This window comes from Hemiscyllium ocellatum, chromosome 7 (assembly GCF_020745735.1).
Source record: "Hemiscyllium ocellatum isolate sHemOce1 chromosome 7, sHemOce1.pat.X.cur, whole genome shotgun sequence".
Taxonomy (NCBI): Eukaryota; Metazoa; Chordata; class Chondrichthyes; order Orectolobiformes; family Hemiscylliidae; genus Hemiscyllium; species Hemiscyllium ocellatum.
In genome coordinates, this window is record NC_083407.1 from 39,019,834 (window position 1) to 39,040,953 (window position 21,120).

General features: G+C 43.4%; 1 protein-coding gene across 1 annotated transcript in view; it reads left to right on the plus strand.

Annotated features, from left to right (window-relative positions):
• The first annotated feature begins 5,913 nt into the window (after positions 1–5,913).
• The window catches only part of dars1 (aspartyl-tRNA synthetase 1), an 86,413-nt gene continuing 71,206 nt past the window's right edge, over positions 5,914–21,120 (plus strand). The window contains exons 1-3 of the mRNA XM_060827838.1: positions 5,914–6,076; positions 20,078–20,174; positions 21,091–21,120. Of these exons, the coding sequence (XP_060683821.1) occupies positions 6,054–6,076; positions 20,078–20,174; positions 21,091–21,120 (150 nt within the window). The 5' untranslated portion in view covers positions 5,914–6,053. The remainder of the gene's footprint in view (positions 6,077–20,077; positions 20,175–21,090) is intronic.

Sequence of the window (21,120 nt, forward strand, 5' to 3'; positions counted from 1 at the left end):
TGTACCAGAGCTTTGTACAGCTGCAGCATAACCTCCTGGTTCCGGAACTCAATCCCTCTATTAATAAAGGCCAAAACACTGTATGCCTTTTTAACAACCCTGTCAATCTGGGTGGCAACTTTCAGGGATCTGTGTACATAGACACCGAGATCTTTCTGCTTATCTGCACTCCCAAGAATCTTACCATTAGCTCAGTACTTTGCATTCCGATTATTCCGGCCAAAGTGTATCACCTCACACTTGTCCACATTAAACTCCATTTGCCACCTCTCAGCCCAGTTCTGCATCCTATCTATGTCTCTCTGCAACCTACTACATCCTTCGTCACTGTCCACAACTCCACCGACCTTAGTGTCGTCCGCAAATTTACTAACCCACCCTTCTAAGCCCTCATCCAGGTGATTTATAAAAATGACGAACAGCAGTCGACCCAACACCGACCCTTGCAGTACGCCGCTAGTAACTGGACACCAAGATGAACATGTTCCATCAACTACAACCCTCTGTTTTCTTTCAGCAAGCCAATACTTATGAGCTGAAGATCTTGAATGTTTGAATTACGAATTTCTGTTTTTAGTTGAGTTGGAGAAATGTTACCATACTAAAGCTATGAAGGTTGAACTGTTTCATTTTTAATGGGGTAATTGAATATTGGAAATAAGCTGAATGTTCAAACCAGGGTGCTGTTATAGAACATAGAATGTAGAACCGTATGACGCAGGAATGAGCCCTTCGGTCCACAATGTTGTGCAAAGTATAACACCAAATTAATGTAATCCCTTCTGCTTGTTGGTCGATATCCCTCCATCTCTTGCATATTCATGTTCTTATCAAAAAAATCTCTATCATATCTGTTTCCACCACCACCCCTGGCAGTGTGTTCCAGACTCCTACCATTCTCTGTATAAAAAACTTGCCTCTCACATTTCCTTTGAAGTTTTCCACTGTCACCTTAAATGCATGCTCCTTAGTATTAGACATTCAACTCTCGGAAAAAGATTCTGACTGTCAACCTTTTCTATGCATCTCATAATTTTATAGACATCTATTGAGTCTCTCCTCAGCCTCTGCTTCTCCAGAGAAAACAACCTGAGTTTTTCTAGCCTCTCCTTATAGCTTGTACCTTCTAATCCAGGCAGTAGCTTGATAAGTCTCTTCTGCACCCTTTCCAAAGTCTCCACATCCTTCCTCTAATCTGGCAACCAGAACTGAATGCTGTACTCAAAGTTTTATAAAGCTTCAACGCGACATTCTGTCTCTTCTACTCAATTCAGTAGAATTGAGTAGAATAGACAGAGGAACAACATTAGCTATCTCCAGTGCCTAATGAGGATGCAAATATCTTGGTCAAGGCCTCAGCAATCTTCACTCTTGCATCTCTCAAAAATCTAGGGAGATAGTTTTGTGCCCAGAGACTTATTCACCTTAATGCTCTTTAAGTTACACAACCCCACTTCTTTATTAATGTCAAAATGCCCTAGCATATTATCATGCTCCACACAAATCTCACTATCCTCCATATCCTTCTGCTAGGTGAATACCAACACAAAATACTCATTTAGGATCTTGCCCATATCCTCTGCCTCCAAGCACAAGTTCTTCCCTTTATCCTTAAGTGGTGCTACTTTCTCCCTAGTTTTCCTCTTACTTTTACTGTATGCACAGAATGTCTTGAGATTCTCTTTAACCCTACTTGCCAAAATTATTTCATGGCCCCTTCTTGTTCTCATAATTCTCTGCTTGAGCTCTTTCCTTCTTTCTTTATAATCTTCATAAGCTCTGTCCGATTTTAGCTTCCTAAACCTTACAAGTGCTTCTTTTTACTTTTGACTAAGTTCACAACCTCCCTCATTATCTAAAGATCCCTTACCTTGCCATCTTCGTCCTTCCTCCATACTGGAACATGGTAGTCCTGAACTCTGATCAGCAGGTCTATAAACAACAAGTGTGGACTTGCCCAATAACAAGACCAAATTGGAAACAGGCTCCAAATGATATACTAAAAATTGAGGGACCACAAACTCAATGCGGGAAATTGACCTTGCATTGGAATTGGTGTCTCTGAATTACATCAGGCCTTCGGTTTCAGTTATAAGCGACCTATGACTAGCTAGTGTCTTTTGACTGCTCCAAGAAGCTTGCTGCTGAAGAGGATTTCATTTCAATTTGCTGCATAGTTGACAACGGCCTTTGTGTAGAACAGAAGAAGTGAATGGGAGGTTGCTGAGCAGAGGCTGGAAATGGTCCTCAACACTTCCCTTAGCTGGTCATTTTAACACAGTGTCCTGATCGCATGCCCTCCAGTGAATCACATCGCAAACTGGAGGAACAGCATCTCATCTTCAGACTAGGGACTTGACACAGAGTTCAACGTCTTCAAATGATGAACTAACTCCCATTGCTTCCTTTTCTTTTAGCTTTCCTTGTTACATTCTCTGTCCCCTCCCCACACCCCAGTGGAACTGTCTATTCTTTTAAATCTGGCACTTAGACACATCATTGTTCTGCCATTCACAACCTTCCAATTACTTAATCTGAACTATCAACGTCCTTTCTCTCCCAGCACTCTATGCTCTTGCACCACACTCCACCCTCAACTACAATATAAATGCTCCACACTTCACGTCAGCTCTGATGAAGTGTTATTTCGACTTGAAATGTTAGTTTGCTCTCTCTGCATGCATGCTGCCTGACCCGCTGTATTTTCCTTGGTCTAACCTGCTTGTTACTTCCTCAAAGAATTCTGGCAGATTTGTCAGGCATGACCTCTTTTGATGAAACTGTGCTGAATTTACCCTGTTTTACCATACACTTTCAAGTATTCAGAAATCTCATCCTTCACGATGGATTCCAGGATCTTACCCACGACCAAGGTTAGGTTACTCAGTCTGTAATTTTCTGTCTTTTACCTTACTCCCTTTTTAAACAGGGATGTCATGTTAGTGATTTTCCAATCCTCTGGGACCCCCCCTGATTCTAGCAATTCCTAAGAGATCACCACTAACGCCTCTGCTATCTCTTCAGCTATCTTCCTTAGAACTCTGGGATGTAATCCACCTGGTCCAGGTGACTTATCCATCTTCAGGCCATTCAGTTTTTCTATCACCTTCTCTTTGATGATGGCCACCATACACATCTCTGCCCCCTCACTCTCTTGAATTTCTGGGAAGACTGACATAAAGTAATTATTCAGTTCCTCAGCCATTTCCTTGCTCCCCACTATTATCTCTCCAGTGTCATTTTCCAAAGGCTCAGTGGCCACTTTTGCCTCTCTTTTGCCTTTTATATATTTTAAGAAACTCTTACCATCTTCCTTTATATTACTGGCTAGCTCACCCTCATAGTTAATCTTCTCCCTCTTTTTTTTGTTGCTCTCTGTTGGTCTTTATAAGCTTCCCAATCCTTTGGTTTCCCACTGCCCTTCGCTACATTATACGCTTTCTCTTTTGCTTTTATGCTATCCCTGACTTCCCTAGTCAGCCATGGTTGCCTCATCCTCCCTGTACCCTGCTTATTTTTCTTCAGGATGAATCTCTGCTGTATCTCTTGAATTACTCCCAGAAACTCCAGCCATTTCTCTTCTACTGTCTTTCCAACGAGGCTTCTCGCCCAGTCAATTCTTTCCAGTTCTTCCTCATGCCTCTGTTGTTGCCTTTATTCAGCTGTAATACTGTTACTTCTGATTCTATCTTTTCCCTCCCAAATTGCAGAGTAAATTCAATGATATTATGATCATTGCCTCCTAAGGATTCCCTCACCTTAAGCTTCCTTATCAAATCCACCTCATTACACAACACTAAATTCATTATTGCCTGTTCCCTAGTGGGCTCCACCACATGCTGATCCAAAAAGCCATCTCATAGACATTGCACAAATTCATTTTCTTGTAATCCAATACCAAACTGATTTTCCCAGTCCACCTACATATTGAAATTTCCCATGATCACTGTAACTTTGCTTTTCCTATACATCTTTTCTGTCTACTGGTGTATTTTGTGCTCCAGCTCATGACTACTATTTGGAAGCCTATATATACCTCCAACCATATTTTTTTTTACCGTTGCAGTTCCTCAATTCTACCCACAGATTCTATATAAGTTGTCCCCACTGCCCACTGCCTACCTTTTCGAAGGGATGTATATCCTTGAACAAGAGGTGATCTCATTGAAACATATAGGATTCTTAAGGGGCTTGACAGGGTAAATGCTGAGAGGATGTCTCCCCTTACGGACAGTCTAGAACCAGAAGTCATGGTCTGAGAATAAAGGGGTACCAATTTAAGATTGAGATGAGAAAGAATTTCTTCTCTCAGAGGTTTGAAAGTCTTTGGAACTCCTTGCCACAAAGAGCTATGGGAGAACATCAGGAGATGTTAGGCGAAAGTGAGGACTGCAAATGTTGGAGATCAGAGTCTGGATTAGAGTGGTGCTAGAAAAGCACAGCAGTTCAGGCAGCATCCAAAGAGCAGAAAAATTGATATTTCGGGCAAACCAGACATGTTGATCAGTAGATGTTTAAAAACAATGACTGCAGATGCTGGAAACCAGACTCTGGATCAGTGTGGGTAGAATTGAGGAACTGCAAAGGTAAAAAAAATATGGTTGGAGGTATATATAGGCTTCCAAATAGTAGTCATGAGCTGGAGCAGAAAATACACCAGTAGACAGAAAAGATGTATCGGAAAAGCAAATTTTATTCCTGATGAAGGGCTTTTGCCCGAAACGTCGATTTCGCTGCTGTTGGATGTCGACTGAACTGCTGTGCTCTTCCAGCACCACTGATCCAGGATCAGTAGATGTTGTCTACATGGATTTTATTAATTGATAAGGTCTCTCATGGTAAGCTGGTCCAGAAGATTAATTCATAAGCAATCCATTGTGAGTTGATAACTTGAATACAAAATTGCATTGGTCATAGAAGGATAATTGTAGGTGGTTATTTTTCTGACTGGAGGTCTTGGACCAATGGTGCTCTTCATGAATCAATGCTGCAATGTTGAATCAATGTTGTAATATATATAAATGATTTGGATGAAAATGCTGGTGGACTGATTTGTAAGTTTATAGGCATGCAAAATTGCTGGAGTTGTGGTTAGTGAGGAAAATTGTGAAAGGGTATAGATCAGTTGGAAATTTGAGTGGAGTTCAATCTGGACAGCTGTGAGGCGATGCACTTTGGGAGGTCAAATGCAAGAGGCACGTATTTGGTAAATAGCAGGATCCTTATAAGCATTGATATACTGAAGGATCTTGTGTGTAAGTCTATAACTCCCTGAAAATGGCAGGACAAATTGGTAAAGGTGGACAGCACGCTTGCCTTCATCATTGATTATAAAAGTTGGCAAGTCACATTGCAACGGTATAAGACTTAAGACTGTATTAGGCCACATTTGGAGTACGGTGTGCAATTCTGGTCCCGCACTATATGAAGGTTTTGGAGGATTTAAAAAGGGTGCAAACAAAGTTCATGAGGATATTGCCTAGATTGGAGTGTTTTAATTTTAAGGATAAGTTAATTGCACGAGAGCATCAAGGCTAAGGAACCACCTGGAAGAAATATATCCATGAGAGGCACGGACAGGGTGAATAGTCACAATCTTCTCCCCGGGCTGAGTATGGGGCCTTAGGTTTAAGGTTAGAGGATGAAAGTTTGTTCTGAGCTGGACGAGTTTTTTTTTGCACAGTCACCCGCACTAGAGAATCCTCTTCGAAACATACATTTTTTTTCTTGCTTCCATGAGTTCAGGTTCAAACATTGAAGCGTTTCTGAGTTCCCAGGTTTCCTTTTCCCAGACAGTTTCCCTCCACCCCCCCGCCCCCCCCCCGCTCCGACGCGCCGAGCGACTGGGAAACTCCATCCCGCCGCCGGATCGATCCTTGGGAGCTTCCGTTGCACCCGGAGCGGCAGTTGGTGTGGCCCTCGCTCACTTCCGGTTTGTGCAGACCGGAAGGGGAGGCTGGTGAACTGCGGCGGATACATTGTACTGATTTGTACTTAACACGGTCGATTGACTTACTCCTTCTCCCAAAACAAAAATACACCAAATCGAGACGATGACAAAAGGAGAGACCGGAGGGTAAGCGCTGGGGCACATGGAATCGTGGTCAGAAAGAAGGGAGGCGATCGGCACGAATCAGAGCGATGTTGCATCAGCCACCCCCGGGGATTCCCATTGATCCACCGCATAGCACCCCCTCCCCACCCCGCATCACATCCCCCCCACCCCACCCCGCATCACATCCCCCCCACCCCACCCCGCATCACATCCCTCCCCACCCCGCATCACATCCCCCCACCCCTCCCCGCATCACATCCCTCCCCACCCCGCATCACATCCCCCCACCCCTCCCCGCATCACATCCCTCCCCACCCCGCATCACATCCCTCCCCACCCCGCATCACATCCCCCCACCCCTCCCCGCATCACATCCCCCCACCCCTCCCCGCATCACATCCCTCCCCACCCCGCATCACATCCCCCCACCCCTCCCCGCATCACATCCCCCCACCCCTCCCCGCATCACATCCCTCCCCACCCCGCATCACATCCCCCACCCACCCACCCTCCCCGCATCACATCCCCCACCCACCCACCCTCCCCGCATCACATCCCCCACCCACCCACCCTCCCCGCATCACATCCCCCACCCACCCACCCTCCCCGCATCACATCCCCCACCCACCCACCCTCCCCGCATCACATCCCCCCCCACCCACCCTCCCCGCATCACATCCCCCCCCACCCACCCTCCCCGCATCACATCCCCACCCACCCACCCCGCATCACATCCCCCCCCACCCACCCACCCACCCCGCATCACATCCCCACCCACCCACCCCGCATCACATCCCCCCCCACCCACCCACCCACCCCGCATCACATCCCCCCCCACCCACCCACCCACCCCGCATCACATCCCCACCCACCCCGCATCACATCCCCCCCCACCCACCCACCCACCCCGCATCACATCCCCCCACCCCTCCCCGCATCACATCCCCCCACCCCTCCCCGCATCACATCCCCCCCCACCCTCCCCGCATCACATCCCCCACCCACCCTCCCCGCATCACATCCCCCCCCACCCACCCTCCCCGCATCACATCCCCCCCCACCCACCCACCCACCCCGCATCACATCCCCCCCCACCCACCCACCCACCCCGCATCACATCCCCCCCCACCCACCCACCCACCCCGCATCACATCCCCCCCCACCCACCCACCCACCCCGCATCACATCCCCCCCCACCCACCCACCCACCCACCCCGCATCACATCCCCCCCCACCCACCCACCCACCCACCCCGCATCACATCCCCCCCCACCCACCCACCCACCCCGCATCACATCCCCCCCCACCCACCCACCCACCCACCCCGCATCACATCCCCCCCCACCCACCCACCCACCCACCCCGCATCACATCCCCCCCCACCCACCCACCCACCCACCCCGCATCACATCCCCCCCCGCATCACATCCCCCCCCACCCACCCACCCACCCCGCATCACATCCCCCCCCACCCACCCACCCCGCATCACATCCCCCCCCACCCACCCCGCATCACATCCCCCCCCACCCACCCACCCACCCCGCATCACATCCCCCCCCACCCACCCCGCATCACATCCCCCCCCACCCACCCCGCATCACATCCCCCCCCCACCCACCCACCCCGCATCACATCCCCCCCCACCCACCCACCCCGCATCACATCCCCCCACCCCCACCCACCCCGCATCACATCCCCCCACCCTGCACCCATCCCCCCGCACTCCATCCCCCCACCCCGCACCACACCCCTCCCCACCCCGCCCCACGTCCCCCGCTCCCCATCCCCCCACGTCCCCCCCACCCTACACCACAATACCCCAACTCCACATCCCCCCCATCCTATTCCACATCCCCCCCCATCCCATTCCACATCCTCCAACTCCACATTCCCCTCCCACACCACATCTACCCACTCCACATCCCCCCCACTTCACATTTCCCCCCACTCCACGTTCCCCATGTCTCACACCACATCCACTCACTCCACGACCCCCCATCCCATATCACATCCCCCCACTTCATATTCCCCATCCCACAAGACACTACAATGCCCCCCTCACCCCCCCACCACATTCCACCAACAACACATTATCCCCGCACCACTCCCTCCACCACATCCCATATCACAACCCACTTCCCTTGCCACATTCTTCCCACCCACCCCCATATCCCGCATTCCTCCTCACCCTCAACTACCCCACCACATGAGTTATTGGAATTTACCCTAGGCTGAGCACCAAAACACACTAGGATCCTGGGGAATTCCACTGGTCCCCACCCAAATTATTATGGTACTGTGGGAATCCCCTCCTACTCACTGACCCCTATGAGCACCAATAACTTGCATATGTAATCATTTTAAATCAACGTTTTAAAAATATGTTACAATACACCACTGGTAGAGGCGATGTAGAGTCATAGAGATGTACAACATGGAAACAGACCCTTCAGTCCAACTCATCTGGCTTATTCGTAGGAACACCACTACTGTGCCATAAGTCTTTTGACATGCATTTATTTGGGTTGTTTGTATAGTAAAATGCCTGAAAGCATTTCCCAAATGTGTTATCAAACAATATTTGACACTCCACCATGCATTATGGAATATCGTCAAAAGCTTTACCAAAGCAGTATTTTTTTGGGTAGGTTTTAAAGAAAGATAGGGGGTTCTATTTCCAAAGGGTGTTTGATAAAATGCTATACAGTAAACCCGTCAGCAAAGTTGAAACTGGTGAAATAAAAAGGATATGAATGCAACAATGATTAATGAACAAGAAATAGAAAATAATGAATGTTTTTGTTTGGACTAGACAGTGGAATTCCCCATCGCACAGTATTAGCACGTTGCTCTTCTTGATCCTTATTTATGATTTAGACTTGGTTGTACAGGGCACAATCAAGCTATGTAGAGGACAAATCTTTGAAGTATTATGAACTGTGAAAGAGCTGGTGGAATGGTGGACGCATGATAAAAATTTAACACAGGTAGAAAGCATTTGGTTGACAAACAAAGATCTAAAGGGTACAATTTAGATAGAGCTCTGGGAACAGACAGACCTAGGGGAATATACATACAAGTAAAGAGTAGGAGAATTACCAGACTGGTTATATTTGATGACTGTCAGAATTTTGGGGTTGGATTATTCTGATTTGGTCAAGTGTTCAGGGAGAGGAGAGTGTGACACTGAGTGAGGGAGGGAAGGTGACCCAGATGACAGATCTTAAACTTTGTAAATGTGCAATGTGTTTGAGGCTCCATTAACTTAGCTGGGTGAGAGTGGGAGTGACAGCAGGAAAAACTAGCTGACCATGTTACATTAAACCACTCAAGGGGTGATTAAGAAGACATATGGTGGAAGTAGGGGACATATGCCGAGGGAGATTGACACCATTCTTTGCAGCAAAGTGCATGAGTCCATAAGCCTCTGTTGCCCACCTGGTGCTAGGGCTCAGGGCATCTGCTAACAGCTGGAAAGGAACTTGCAATGTGTGGGAGAGGATCCAGTGGCTGTTGTCTTTGTAGATACTAACAATGTAGGCAGGACAAAGAAGGTAGTTGTGCGTTATCAGAATGAGGAGCTAGATATCAAATTAATAAAGAGAACCTAAAGGTCATAATCATCGCATTATTATTTGAGCTACGTGCGAATTGACATTGACAAATCAGATCAGAGAAATTAGGTTGTGGCTAAAAGAATGTTCCGGCAGAAATGCGTTCCAGTATGTGCACCATTATTAAAGAAAGTGGAATCTGCACCAATGGGATTGCCTCCACCTGAATTGTGCTGGGGCCTGTGTCTTTGCCAATTGCATGGCAGGTGAAATAGAGATGTTTTTAAACTGAAACAAGGCTTCAAATTTGGAATAATGCAGTAAATCAAAAAATAAGCTCAGGTTCAAAGAGAAAGGTATTACTATGTGAAAAAAATAAACAGACAATGACAGGAATAGAAAGTATTTATCATGTCCACCCATTTCTAAGAGTCATCTAACAGGTAAGATTAAGATTTACAAAGAGAGTAAAAGAATAACGTTAAAGGTTCTATCTGAATGAATGTAGAACATAACCAGTACTGTGGACAAAAGGGAACCAATGGATGTATGATCACTTGAATTTTTAAAAGGATTTGATGAGGTGGAATATCAAAGGTTAATTACAGAAAATAAAAGCTTATGTCATAAGAGATAACGTATTAAAGTGGATGAAGGATTGATTAGCAAACAGAAATCAGGGAATAGATGTAAATTAGTCTTTTTCAAGTTGGTAGGCAGTATTTCCTCTAAGTTCGTTTCCAGCTTCAGGGGCCTCCAAAGTCAGTGCATGGCAATGACTCCCTGAACTGGCAGTCAGTGCCGCAGCTGGTGTGCTGATGTTGATCACAATGCACAGAACAGCAGAGCAGCTGCGTGCATCTTCAGAAATTAAGATTAGTTCCATGAGGGGAACAATTACCCACCAGTAATCAATGTCTTAAGAAATTTGAATTTTAGAACAGAAAACAATAACCCAATCATTTAAAGCATAGACTCATAGAGAGGTAGAGCACGGAAACAGACCTTTCAGTCCAACCCGTCCACTTCGACCCGATGTCCTAACCTAATCTAGTCCCATTTGCCAGCATTTGGTCCATATCCCTCTAAATCCTCCATCTTCATTGCCCTTCTGGAAGCCTTTTAAATGCTGTAATTGTACCAGCCTCCAGCACTTCCTCTGGCAGCTCATTTCATAAATACGTCACACTGTGCGTGAAAATGTTGCCCCTTAGGTCCCTTTTAAATCTTTCCTCTCTTATTCTAAATTTATGCCCTCTCATCCTGCTTTGATTTGCCTTTCCAAAATGCAGCTCCTCACATTTATCTAAATGAAACTACATCTGCCACTTCTCTGCCCATTGGCCCATTAGCCCATCTGATCAAGATCCCGTTGTACTCTGAGGTAACCTTCTTCACCCATCCACTGCACCTCCAATTTTGATGTCATCTGTAAAGTTACTAACTATACCTGCTATGTCACATCCGAATCATTTATATAAATGACGAACAGCAGTGGACCCAGCACCAATCCTTGTGGTGCACCTTTGCTTGTGGCACACCACTGGTCCTAGGCCTCCAGTCTGAAAGGCAACCCTCCACCATCAGCTTCTATCTTCTACCTTTGAGCTATTTCTGTATTCAAATGGCTAGTTCTCCCTATATCCCATGAGATCTCACCTTGCTAACCAGTCTATCATGAGGAACCTTGTTGAATGCCTTCCTGAAATCCAGAAAGGTCACATCCACTACTCTGCCCTCATCAATCTTATTACTTCTTCAAAAACTCAATCAAGTTTGTGAGACACAATTTCCCATGCACAAAGCCATGATGACTATCCCTAATCAGTCCTTGCCTTTCCAAATGCATGTAAATGCTTTACCTCAGGATTCCCTCCAACAACTTTCCCATCACCGACGTTAGGCTCACCGGTCTGTAGTTCCCTGGCTTTTCCTTACCACCGTTCCTAAATAGTGGCACCATGTTTGCCCACCTCCAGTCTTCTGGCACCTCTCAGCAACATTTTTTTTAGAAGTGTTAAGTATTAGAGTGAATCCAACCTAAAAAATCTTATAGAAGACAACAAAATGCTATAAAGTCTATTTTATCGTTTCAACCATTGTGAGGCAAACTCCAAGTCCATTGTCATATGATTGATGGAAGCATGAACAGGAGGAGCATTTTTCTATGCAGTTCATATTTCAAAATGATTTTCTGTTTATTTTGATAAATTCTTGGCACATATTGGTAAGTGCTTGATCTCCGATACAATACACACAAAAAACTCTTTGGTTCCTGTTTGGATAGAATTAGTCCATTTTAAACACTTGTCATGATAATTATTTTGTCTAATCTGAGTTTTTTTAATGGATATAATACCTTGAGTGGTTATTATTATGAGTTGCATTATGAATTGAGTGTAGAACCGATTTCCCAAGGAATTAGGTTAGAGGAAAATATTAGAAAGGTGCTGTCTTTACCGGAAGAAGAATCTACAAAATCAAACTGTTCTGTTTTGCTATGATAAAAATTTAGCAGTCTCTAAATAACTACTTGTATGATTGAATCGCACAGGCCACGACAGAGACAAGTAAAAGTTACTGACCTGGTACACTTTCACATTAACATGTCCACCTCCATTAAAAGTATCTTTTGTTTTGCTTCTTACTCACCCAGCAGGTAATCCCAACACTTTAAAATCATTTATTCCATAAAGAAAATCTTTATGATGTACTGACTTTTCATTAATTTAAATGCATCTCTTCTGTTCCTAATATCTGGGATTCTGGAGAAATATTCTGGGTTTATCTCGTGTCATTTGCCCAACCTAAGGAGCTTCATCATAAAACATGTATCTATAAGAAAGAAACCACATCAGTTTACAACAAATTCTGAATGACTGTATGTTAAGTACATTTTCCAAAAGATTATGATGTGATTTAAAGTAAGACAAGTGGGGTTTAGTAATTTAAATTAGATAACACTCAGTTCAGAACTGTAGTTTTTGCATTTCGATCATTGGACCTCTTGCTCATCTAACTTGTTTCACTGAGGTTTTCAAGTTACCTAGATTAATTGATGGATTAACAAAATAGATGGAATAATTGAATCAGATAAATTGTGTAAAACCTGCATGCTCAATCTGGTCTCTCTCTTCATTTGGTGTGATCTCTCAGTGGTCCATCTGGGTGATTGTGTTTTTAAATTTGTGTTTCTTTAAAAGAGTGTGAAGGGTCACTGTTATAAACAGCAGAACTGAACATTGTCATATTAATTTTGGAGTGGAGTCCTGATTGGCATTTTGCCAGATTCTAATACTGGATTTTATTGCAAGCAAGATTTTTTTCAGGCATTTCTGTAAGTGTTACGTGAAGGAAATCACTGCTGGATTTTCCTGTTTATCAGAGGAAGCTTGAACATGAAATTTCTGTTATGGTCTCACCATTCATAAAACTTGCAGGTGTAGCAATTCACAACTTTGAGCAGCTGGATTTTAAAGAAAACAATTTAATTGTTATGCCTAGTCATAAATTTGATAGGATTGTATCAAAGCTAATATACGCAGCATGGTCAGATACTGAGGTCTAATGACTGAATGAAATACAAGTAAATGTCTTCTCGTATTCAAAATGGTTTATTTTCAAAATAAAGACAGTGAAAAAGGTTCCAGGATTTCAATAACCTATTCCTGTTATTTAAAATTTGGAAGTGCTGGTGTTGGACTGGCGTAGGCAAAATTAAAAATGTCTCAACACTAGGTTATAGTCCAACAGGAATAAACCTGTTGGACTATAACCTGGCATTGTGTGATTTTTAACTCTGTTATTTAAGCTGTTAACAAATTCATAAAGATTATATTTATCCCTAATTTAGAAAAGCAATTTGACGTGCAAGAAAAAGCTGCATTTTGCACAAAAGAGGGAATGTGCATTTTGCATTTGCTCCTCAAATTTGCCAACTTTAACATTCACATCATCTTCATACAAGTTACTCACCTCATGTTACACTTTGTGGAACCGTCTTCATTAGTTAAACTCTTCCCAATCAACTCATATACAGCATCTCCAATAACAGCTTCTCTTCTGTCGAATACTGTCAGCTTTAGTATCTCTGGTGATATATCTTTGACTCATTGCTATTACTTACCTGCTTGATGTCCTTAGAATATCATTTGGGATGGGGGTGGACATTCAGATCCAGCTCCACCTCTCTGCTATTAATCTTGATCTCTCCATTGCTTCTGTTGTCATACACCTTGTCTGGTGTTGGTTCATCAATGATACACAGTTTCTTTGAATTAGCCATTGAAAACTTAAGCCATTCATTCTCTTCAGCCTTGTCAAATGAGCTGGGCATTTGACGTTGGCATAAATTTCATCTTCCTCTCTGAGCAGTTTGCAAGAGATCTCAGCATGTAACTAGATCCAGAGCTGAACTTCAGTCCATATATCTTCTTTGTAGCATAGATTCATGCTCACCGTAGCATGGATTCATGCTCTCCATAACATTATCCAACTCCCATACTTCAACTCATCCACTACTGAAACATTCAGTTCATACTTTTGTTTCTACAATATTCAGCTCTTTTAATGCCCTCTTTGGGGTGGTACGGTGGCTCAGTGGTTAGCACTGCTGCCTCACAGCATCAGGGTCCCAGGTTCGATTCCAACCTTGGGCGGTTGTCTGTGTGAAGTTTGCATATTCTCCCCGTGTCTGCGTGGGTTTCTTCCGGGTGCTCTGGTGTCCTCCCACAATTCAAAGATGTGCAGGCCAGATGAATTAGCCAGACTAAATTGCCTGTAGTGTTAGGTGCATTAATCAGAGGGAAATGGGCCTGGGTGGGTTACTCTTTGGAGGGTCGGTGTGAACTTGTTGGGCTGAAGGGCCTGTTTCCACACGGTAGGGAATCTAATCTGACCTCTTGGCTGGCCTCCAGTCCTCCACTCTCCATAGATTTTTGCTCATCTGAAAGCTCTGTTGCTGTTATTCAATCCTGTATTGAATCCTGTTCACCAATTACTTGTTATCTTTGCACACATACTGTAGCTCTAGGATCCTCAGCACCTGTGTTTTAAAATTATAGTTAGATGTCTTCAAAGTCTCAGTATCCTTATTGTATAATCGCATCCAACACCAACCATCATCACATGGTTTTCCTTCATTTGTCCGGTTTTGTGAATCCTCATCACTCTTTCTTGAAAACAGGGAACTATAGACCAGTAAGCCTAACTTTGGTAGTGGGGAAAATTCTTGAATCCATTACCACCTACTTCATAACAGAGCATTTAGACAGCAGTGGCAGGATCAGACAGTCAGAATGGATTTATGAAGGAGAAATCATGATCGACAAATCTGTTGGAATTCTATGAAGACGTAACTAATAGAGTTGACAAGGATGAGCCAGTCGATGTTGTATATTTGAACTATCAGAAAGTGTTTGACAAAGTCCTGCATAAGAGATTATTTTGTGATTAAAGATCATAGGATTGGGGAAAATATATTGAGATGGGTAGAAAAGTGGTTGGCAGAGAGCAAACAAAGAGGAGGAATTAATGGGTCCTTTTCAAGTTGGCAGGCAGTAACTAGTGGGTGCCACAGGGATCAGTGCTGGGACCCCAGCTATTCACAATGTATAATAATGATTTGCATAAAGGAACAAAATGTAGCATCTAAAAGTTTGCAAATGATATCAAGTTGGGTGGGAGGGTGAACTGTGACGAGGATGCAAAGGTCCTTTCAGCATGACCTGGACAGGTAGGGTGAGAGGGCAAATCAATGGCAGATGCAGTATAATTTGGATAAATGTGAGGTTATTCACTTTGGAGGCAAAAACAAGAAGGCAGATGACTACCTGAATGACTGTAAATTGGGAGAGAGGAGTGTGCAGCAGGATCTGATTGTCCTTGTGCAGCAGTGGCTGAAGGTAGGCAAGCAGGTGCAGCAGGTGGTAAAGAAGGCAAATGGTATGTTGGCTTCATTGTCAGGGATTTCGAGTACAGGAGCAGGGATGTGTTGTTGCAGTTATACAGGGCCTTGGTGAGGCCACATTTAGAAGATTGTGTGCAGGTTTGGTGTTCTTTTCTGAAGAAGGATGCTCTCATTCTCAAGGGAGTGCAGCAAAGGTTTATGAGGCTGATACTGGAGATGGGAGAAAGTGAGGACTGCAAATGCTGGAGATTAGAGTCAGGAGTATGGTGCTGGAAAAGCACAACAGGTCAGGCAGCATCAGAAGACCGGGGAATCGATGTTTCGGCATAAACCCTTCATCAGGAAACACTTCAGGGCTGAAGCCTGAAACGTTGAAGCTGCCTGACTTGCTGTGCTTTTCCAGCACCACACACTCAACTCTAATTCTGGGGATGCCAGTATTGATGTATGAGGAGAGATTGACAAGGTTAAGATTGTTTTCGCTAGAGTTCAATGAATGGTGGGTGGGGGGGGGTGCAGGGACTCTCATAGAGACATCTAAAAGTCTAACAAGATCAGACAGGATAGATGCAGAGAGGATGTTCCAGCTGGTAGATGTGTCCAGAACCAGGGGTCACAGTCTGAGGATTCAGGTTAGACCATTTAGAATGGAGATGAGGAGACATTTCTTCACCCAAAGAGTGGTAAGCCCATGGAATTCATTACCACAGGAAGTAGTTAGTGGCAAAACATTGAATGCGGCTAGGTGTAGCACTTTGGGGCAAATGGGATCAAAGGTTATGGGAAGAAAGCACGATTAGGCTGTTGCGTTAGACAATCAGCCATGATCGTGATGAATGGCGGAGCAGACTCGAAGGGCCAAATGGTCTCCTGCTGCTCCTATCATCTATGTTTCTATGTTTCTCATTGTCCAACTTGTCTTCAGTTTAGGTCCTGTTTTTTGTAATATATGCTGACATGCTGGCAATTCAATTAATTTTCTCTAATCTTATTCTCAATCTGTTCTGAAAACATACAAACAATACAATGCTTGAACAAAGTTTATTTTGTTAAATCAAGTCTCCTGAAAAGATAGTGAAGGAGGAGTTTGGTATGATTTCCTTTATTGGTAAGTGCATTGAGTGGCGGAGTTGCGAGGTCATTGTGGCTGTACAGGACATTGGTAAGGCCATTTTTGGAATACTACATGCAATTCTGGTTTCCCTCATAGAGGACGGATTTTGTAAAATTTAAAAGGGTTCAGAAAAGATTTACAAGAATGTTGCCAGGATTGGAGGACTTCATATATAGGGAGAAGCTGAATAGATTGGATCGTCTGAGGCTGAGGGGTGATCTTATGGAGGTTTATAAAATCATGAGGGGCATGGATAGACAAGTTTTTTTTCCCTGGGGTGGGGGAGTCCATAACTAGAGGGCATAAGTTTTGGGTGGCAGAAGAAAGATTTAAAGGGAACCTAAGGGGCAACTTATTCACACAGAGGGTGGTACGTGTATGGAATGAGCTGCAAGAGGAAGCTGGTACAATTGTACCAGTGGAGGCTGGTACAATTGCAACATTTAAAAGGTATCTGGATGGATATATGAATAAAAGGGTTTCAAGAGATATGGGCCAAGTGCTGACAAATGGGACTAGATTAGGTTAGGATATCTGGTCTGGTCGGCATGGGCGAGTTGGACCGAAGGACATAAGTCATTAGACTAATTTGGTGCAATGAGTTCGATAAACAATTTTCTATGTTAAAAGCATTAATATCGATGCTGGAAATCAGAAGCAAGCAAAGTTGATAAAGCTCAACAGGTCTGGCATTTGTGCAGAGAAATTGAGTTAAAACTTTGAGTCCAGTGTGACTTTTCTTCCTCCCTGAAAAGGGTATAAAAGTATTTCTTTTTAATACTTTTCACACGTGGAGGAAGAACAAAGTGAACAAATGATTAGCGCAAAAGACAACGGGGTAGTTGATTGTGGTGATAGAGAAAATGAGATATAAACTGGATATAAGTTAAAGTGTGAAAGGGAGGGAAAGGGTCCTGATTACTGAGAGCCAAATAAAGATCCAGACAGAATGAGGCTGTTGAAGGGAGGGAGAAAACATAAGACAAATGGTGAACAGACATAATGTTAGTTTCTGAAGTTATTGAATTCAATATTGGGACCTCAAGACTGTAAAGTGCCTAAGCAAAAAAATGAGGCATTATTCCATGATCTTGGAGTGTGCTTCATTGGAAAATTGCAGCAAGTCCAGGACAGAAATTTTACCATGAAAGCAAGATGTTTATTCAAAGGGCAAACAACTTGAAAGTCAGAGTCATTCCTACAGACAGAGTGAAGGTGTTCTGCAATGTAGTCACCCAGTCTGTGTTTAATCTTACCAGTGTAAAGGAATCCACATTATGAGCAGTGATTGCAGGACGCTAGATTGAAAGAAATCTCTGCCAACTTGCGGATTGTTTCAGAGAACATCTGTGGGACACACGTTCTGACCAACCCCTCTACCCTGTAGCTGAACACTTTAACTCCCTTCCTACTCCACAAAAGACATACAGGTCATGGGCCTCTTCAATCGCCAAACCCTAACCACCCAATGCCTGGAGGAAGAACGCCTCATCTTCCACCTTGGGACCCTCCAACCATGCGAGATCAATGTGAATTTCACCAGTTTCCCCATTTCCCCTCCCCCTACCTTATCCCAGTCCCAACCTTCCAACTCGGCACCACCCTCTTGAACGGTCCTACTTGCCCATCTTCATTCCCACCTATCTGCTCCACCCTCTTCTCCGACCTATCACTTTCACCAACCTATCACGTTCCCAGCTACCTTCTCACCAAACCCACTTCCCTCCCATTTATCTCTCAGTCCTCTTGGCCCACAAGCCTCATTCCTGATGAAGAGCTTATGTCTGAAATGTCGATTTTCCTGCTCCTCAGATGCTGCCTGTGCTTTTCCAGCACCACAGTCTTCGACTCTGATCTCCAGCATCTACAATCCTCACTTTCTCGTAGATTAAAATGTTGCGTCACCTGAAACGTGTTTGGGGTCTTGGGCAGTGAGGAGGGAGGAGGTAAATGGGCAAAGCTTACACCTCCTATGATTGTATGGGGAAGTTTCATAGAGTGAGGAAGTGTTAGGAGTGATGAAGGAGTGCATTACGGTGTCATGGATGAAGTGGTCCCTGTGAAATGCTGCCAATAGAGGGGAGGGAAACACGTGTTGGTGGTGGCATCTTGCTGGACGTGGCGAAAATACCATAGGATGATACTGGATAAGCACACAGAATTGGAAGCATTATTTTTAAAAAATTACTATGACCTGTAATAAAATACGCTTAAGTTAAGAAAGTACTTGGTTTTAAATCAATATGCACTGTGATTGGAAATGTTTATTTTCATTGAGGAAGGTAGTATGTGCTGAGGGAATACAAAATAGATGTTGTCCTTAGTAGCTTTGTTTGGTTGTACTGTGAAAAGCAGCATTTTTTTAAAATTTTGGAACAGTATCAACAGCATTGTAGAATAAGTAATGAATTGTGCATATGCAGTTGTCTGGAACTGTTTTATGATTTGATTTCTTGCTGATGCATCATTGAAAGTGGAAAATATATTGGGTTTTACAGAATTTGGGGAAGAGTAAGAGGATCCTTCTTGGTCTGGCCAGTAAAAACAAAATGGTAACCAGTGCCCTTCAAAAATAACTTGTTGCTACTATCTTGATGCGACTGATCGAAAGAAGTTAGAATTAGAATTTTTGAAACAGGACAGGAAATGGAACAAATAGCGTGTGTGTGGAGACATGGTCCTGGAATTCTGTCAATTGTTTTCATGATATTGAAAGGATGTTAGCAAATTTTAATATGAAAAATGTTAATACAATGATAGTGGGAGTTGAACCATGAAATTAGGTCTGTTGATATCTTTGCACAACATAAGTGTTCTTTAGAAATCAGTTGCGTTTATGGAATTGTAAAACAACTTCATGATTGCACAAGTTTTTCTGTGTCAAAGTCACTTGGCAATAAATAGTCATCTTTATTCCTGTCCAATGAGATTTTGTGCCAACTCCTACTGGGTCCAATACATTGTATTTTGTTATCCCCTGCTTGGGCATTCTAATCTCAGCTTGTTCATTAGGTGGAAATGACAAGGTAACTAACAAGAACAAAGCAATTTTAAACTTAAACCACCTGCTCCTTTTGTCTCTTTTCCTTGCAGCTGGTATCCCATGAGCAACATTTTCTTAGGTTTGTTTCCTGAAGATTGAATGTAATCACATTTGCCTACTGTTGTCTATTATACTTGTTTGATTGAGGAGGTTGTAAAATAAAGCATCAGCAATTCTCAATATGATAAAATATGCAGCTTCTGAAGTGCAAACAAAAACAATTCATCTTGGAATTATTAAACCATTTTTACATTGAGTCGAATTGAAAGTATCCTTTCTAATAATTCTTTACGTCCTCGCAAACGTGTATGAAATGTACAACAAATGGCAACAAAACTGATGATAAAAATTGTTCCTACAAAACAGACATTGCAGTGACCGCTACTATTTTATTTTCTACAGTGTCCCAGAGGAGCCAGCACAGTCAAAGAAGGCAGCAAAGAAGTTGCAAAAAGAAGCAGAAAAGGCTGCAAAGAAAGCAGAAAAACAGGCCAAATTGGTCAGTTTGAAATATTATTCAATTCAAATTTGATTGATGGATGACAAGAAAATTCAAATTTGTAGGTAGAATTTGTGCAGTTTTTAATACGTTCAATTTGCAAAATGAAAAGCAAAAGCTTTGCAGATTTAATTTTAAAGATGTTACTGGAACATGAGCCTTTGCTATAAACTGCAATCTTCTGCTCACTTGAGAGGTGGGAAGTTAACACTGTCGATTTATCAGCTTTATCACTAAGGGCAGGAAACATATTTGTAAGTTAATTTATACGAAGTATGTTTTCTTTTGTTCTTTGCCAGTTCTTTCCACTCCTTTCCAGATTTGGTTAATGCTGCATACTCATGCTGATGGATGTCAGCGCCCTTTGGTGTCCTGTTTAATAAACAAAATTTCTTGTTACTGAGTGCTTGCTGATTGTTTGACCATAGGGAGTACTTCAACCCAACTTAATGTCATACTCTCAGAGATGGATATTTTACAGAATGTTACTGGATAACAATAAGATGATTTTTGTTTGGCTATCTGCTTTATCCATCATGCCTTGCACTTCTCGTCCTGTCTTAAACCAAGAAACCTATAGTTCTCAATTATTGTACTTGAGATCAACTAACAAATTAGAGATCTTGGGTTTAATTGGGACTGGTTAGCCTGTTTCGTTCAGCATATGTCAACTAAATCATCAGACTAACTGTTCAAACTCTGTTTTGACAGAATTGCTTTAAATTTGCAAAGTAACAGAGATACTGGCTACATGAAAACTGATTTTTCTTACTATTTGACAATCATGACACACAGTACAGCTGCCTTTGATCCAGATGTTTGGGAACATATTGTTCCAACATTTCCAGTTGATATGAATTTGGTTGTTATAGCTCAAAGGTTAACTTTTCTCTTGAATTAATGTTATTTATTACAGGCAGCAGAAAATCAAGCAGCAACTGAAGAG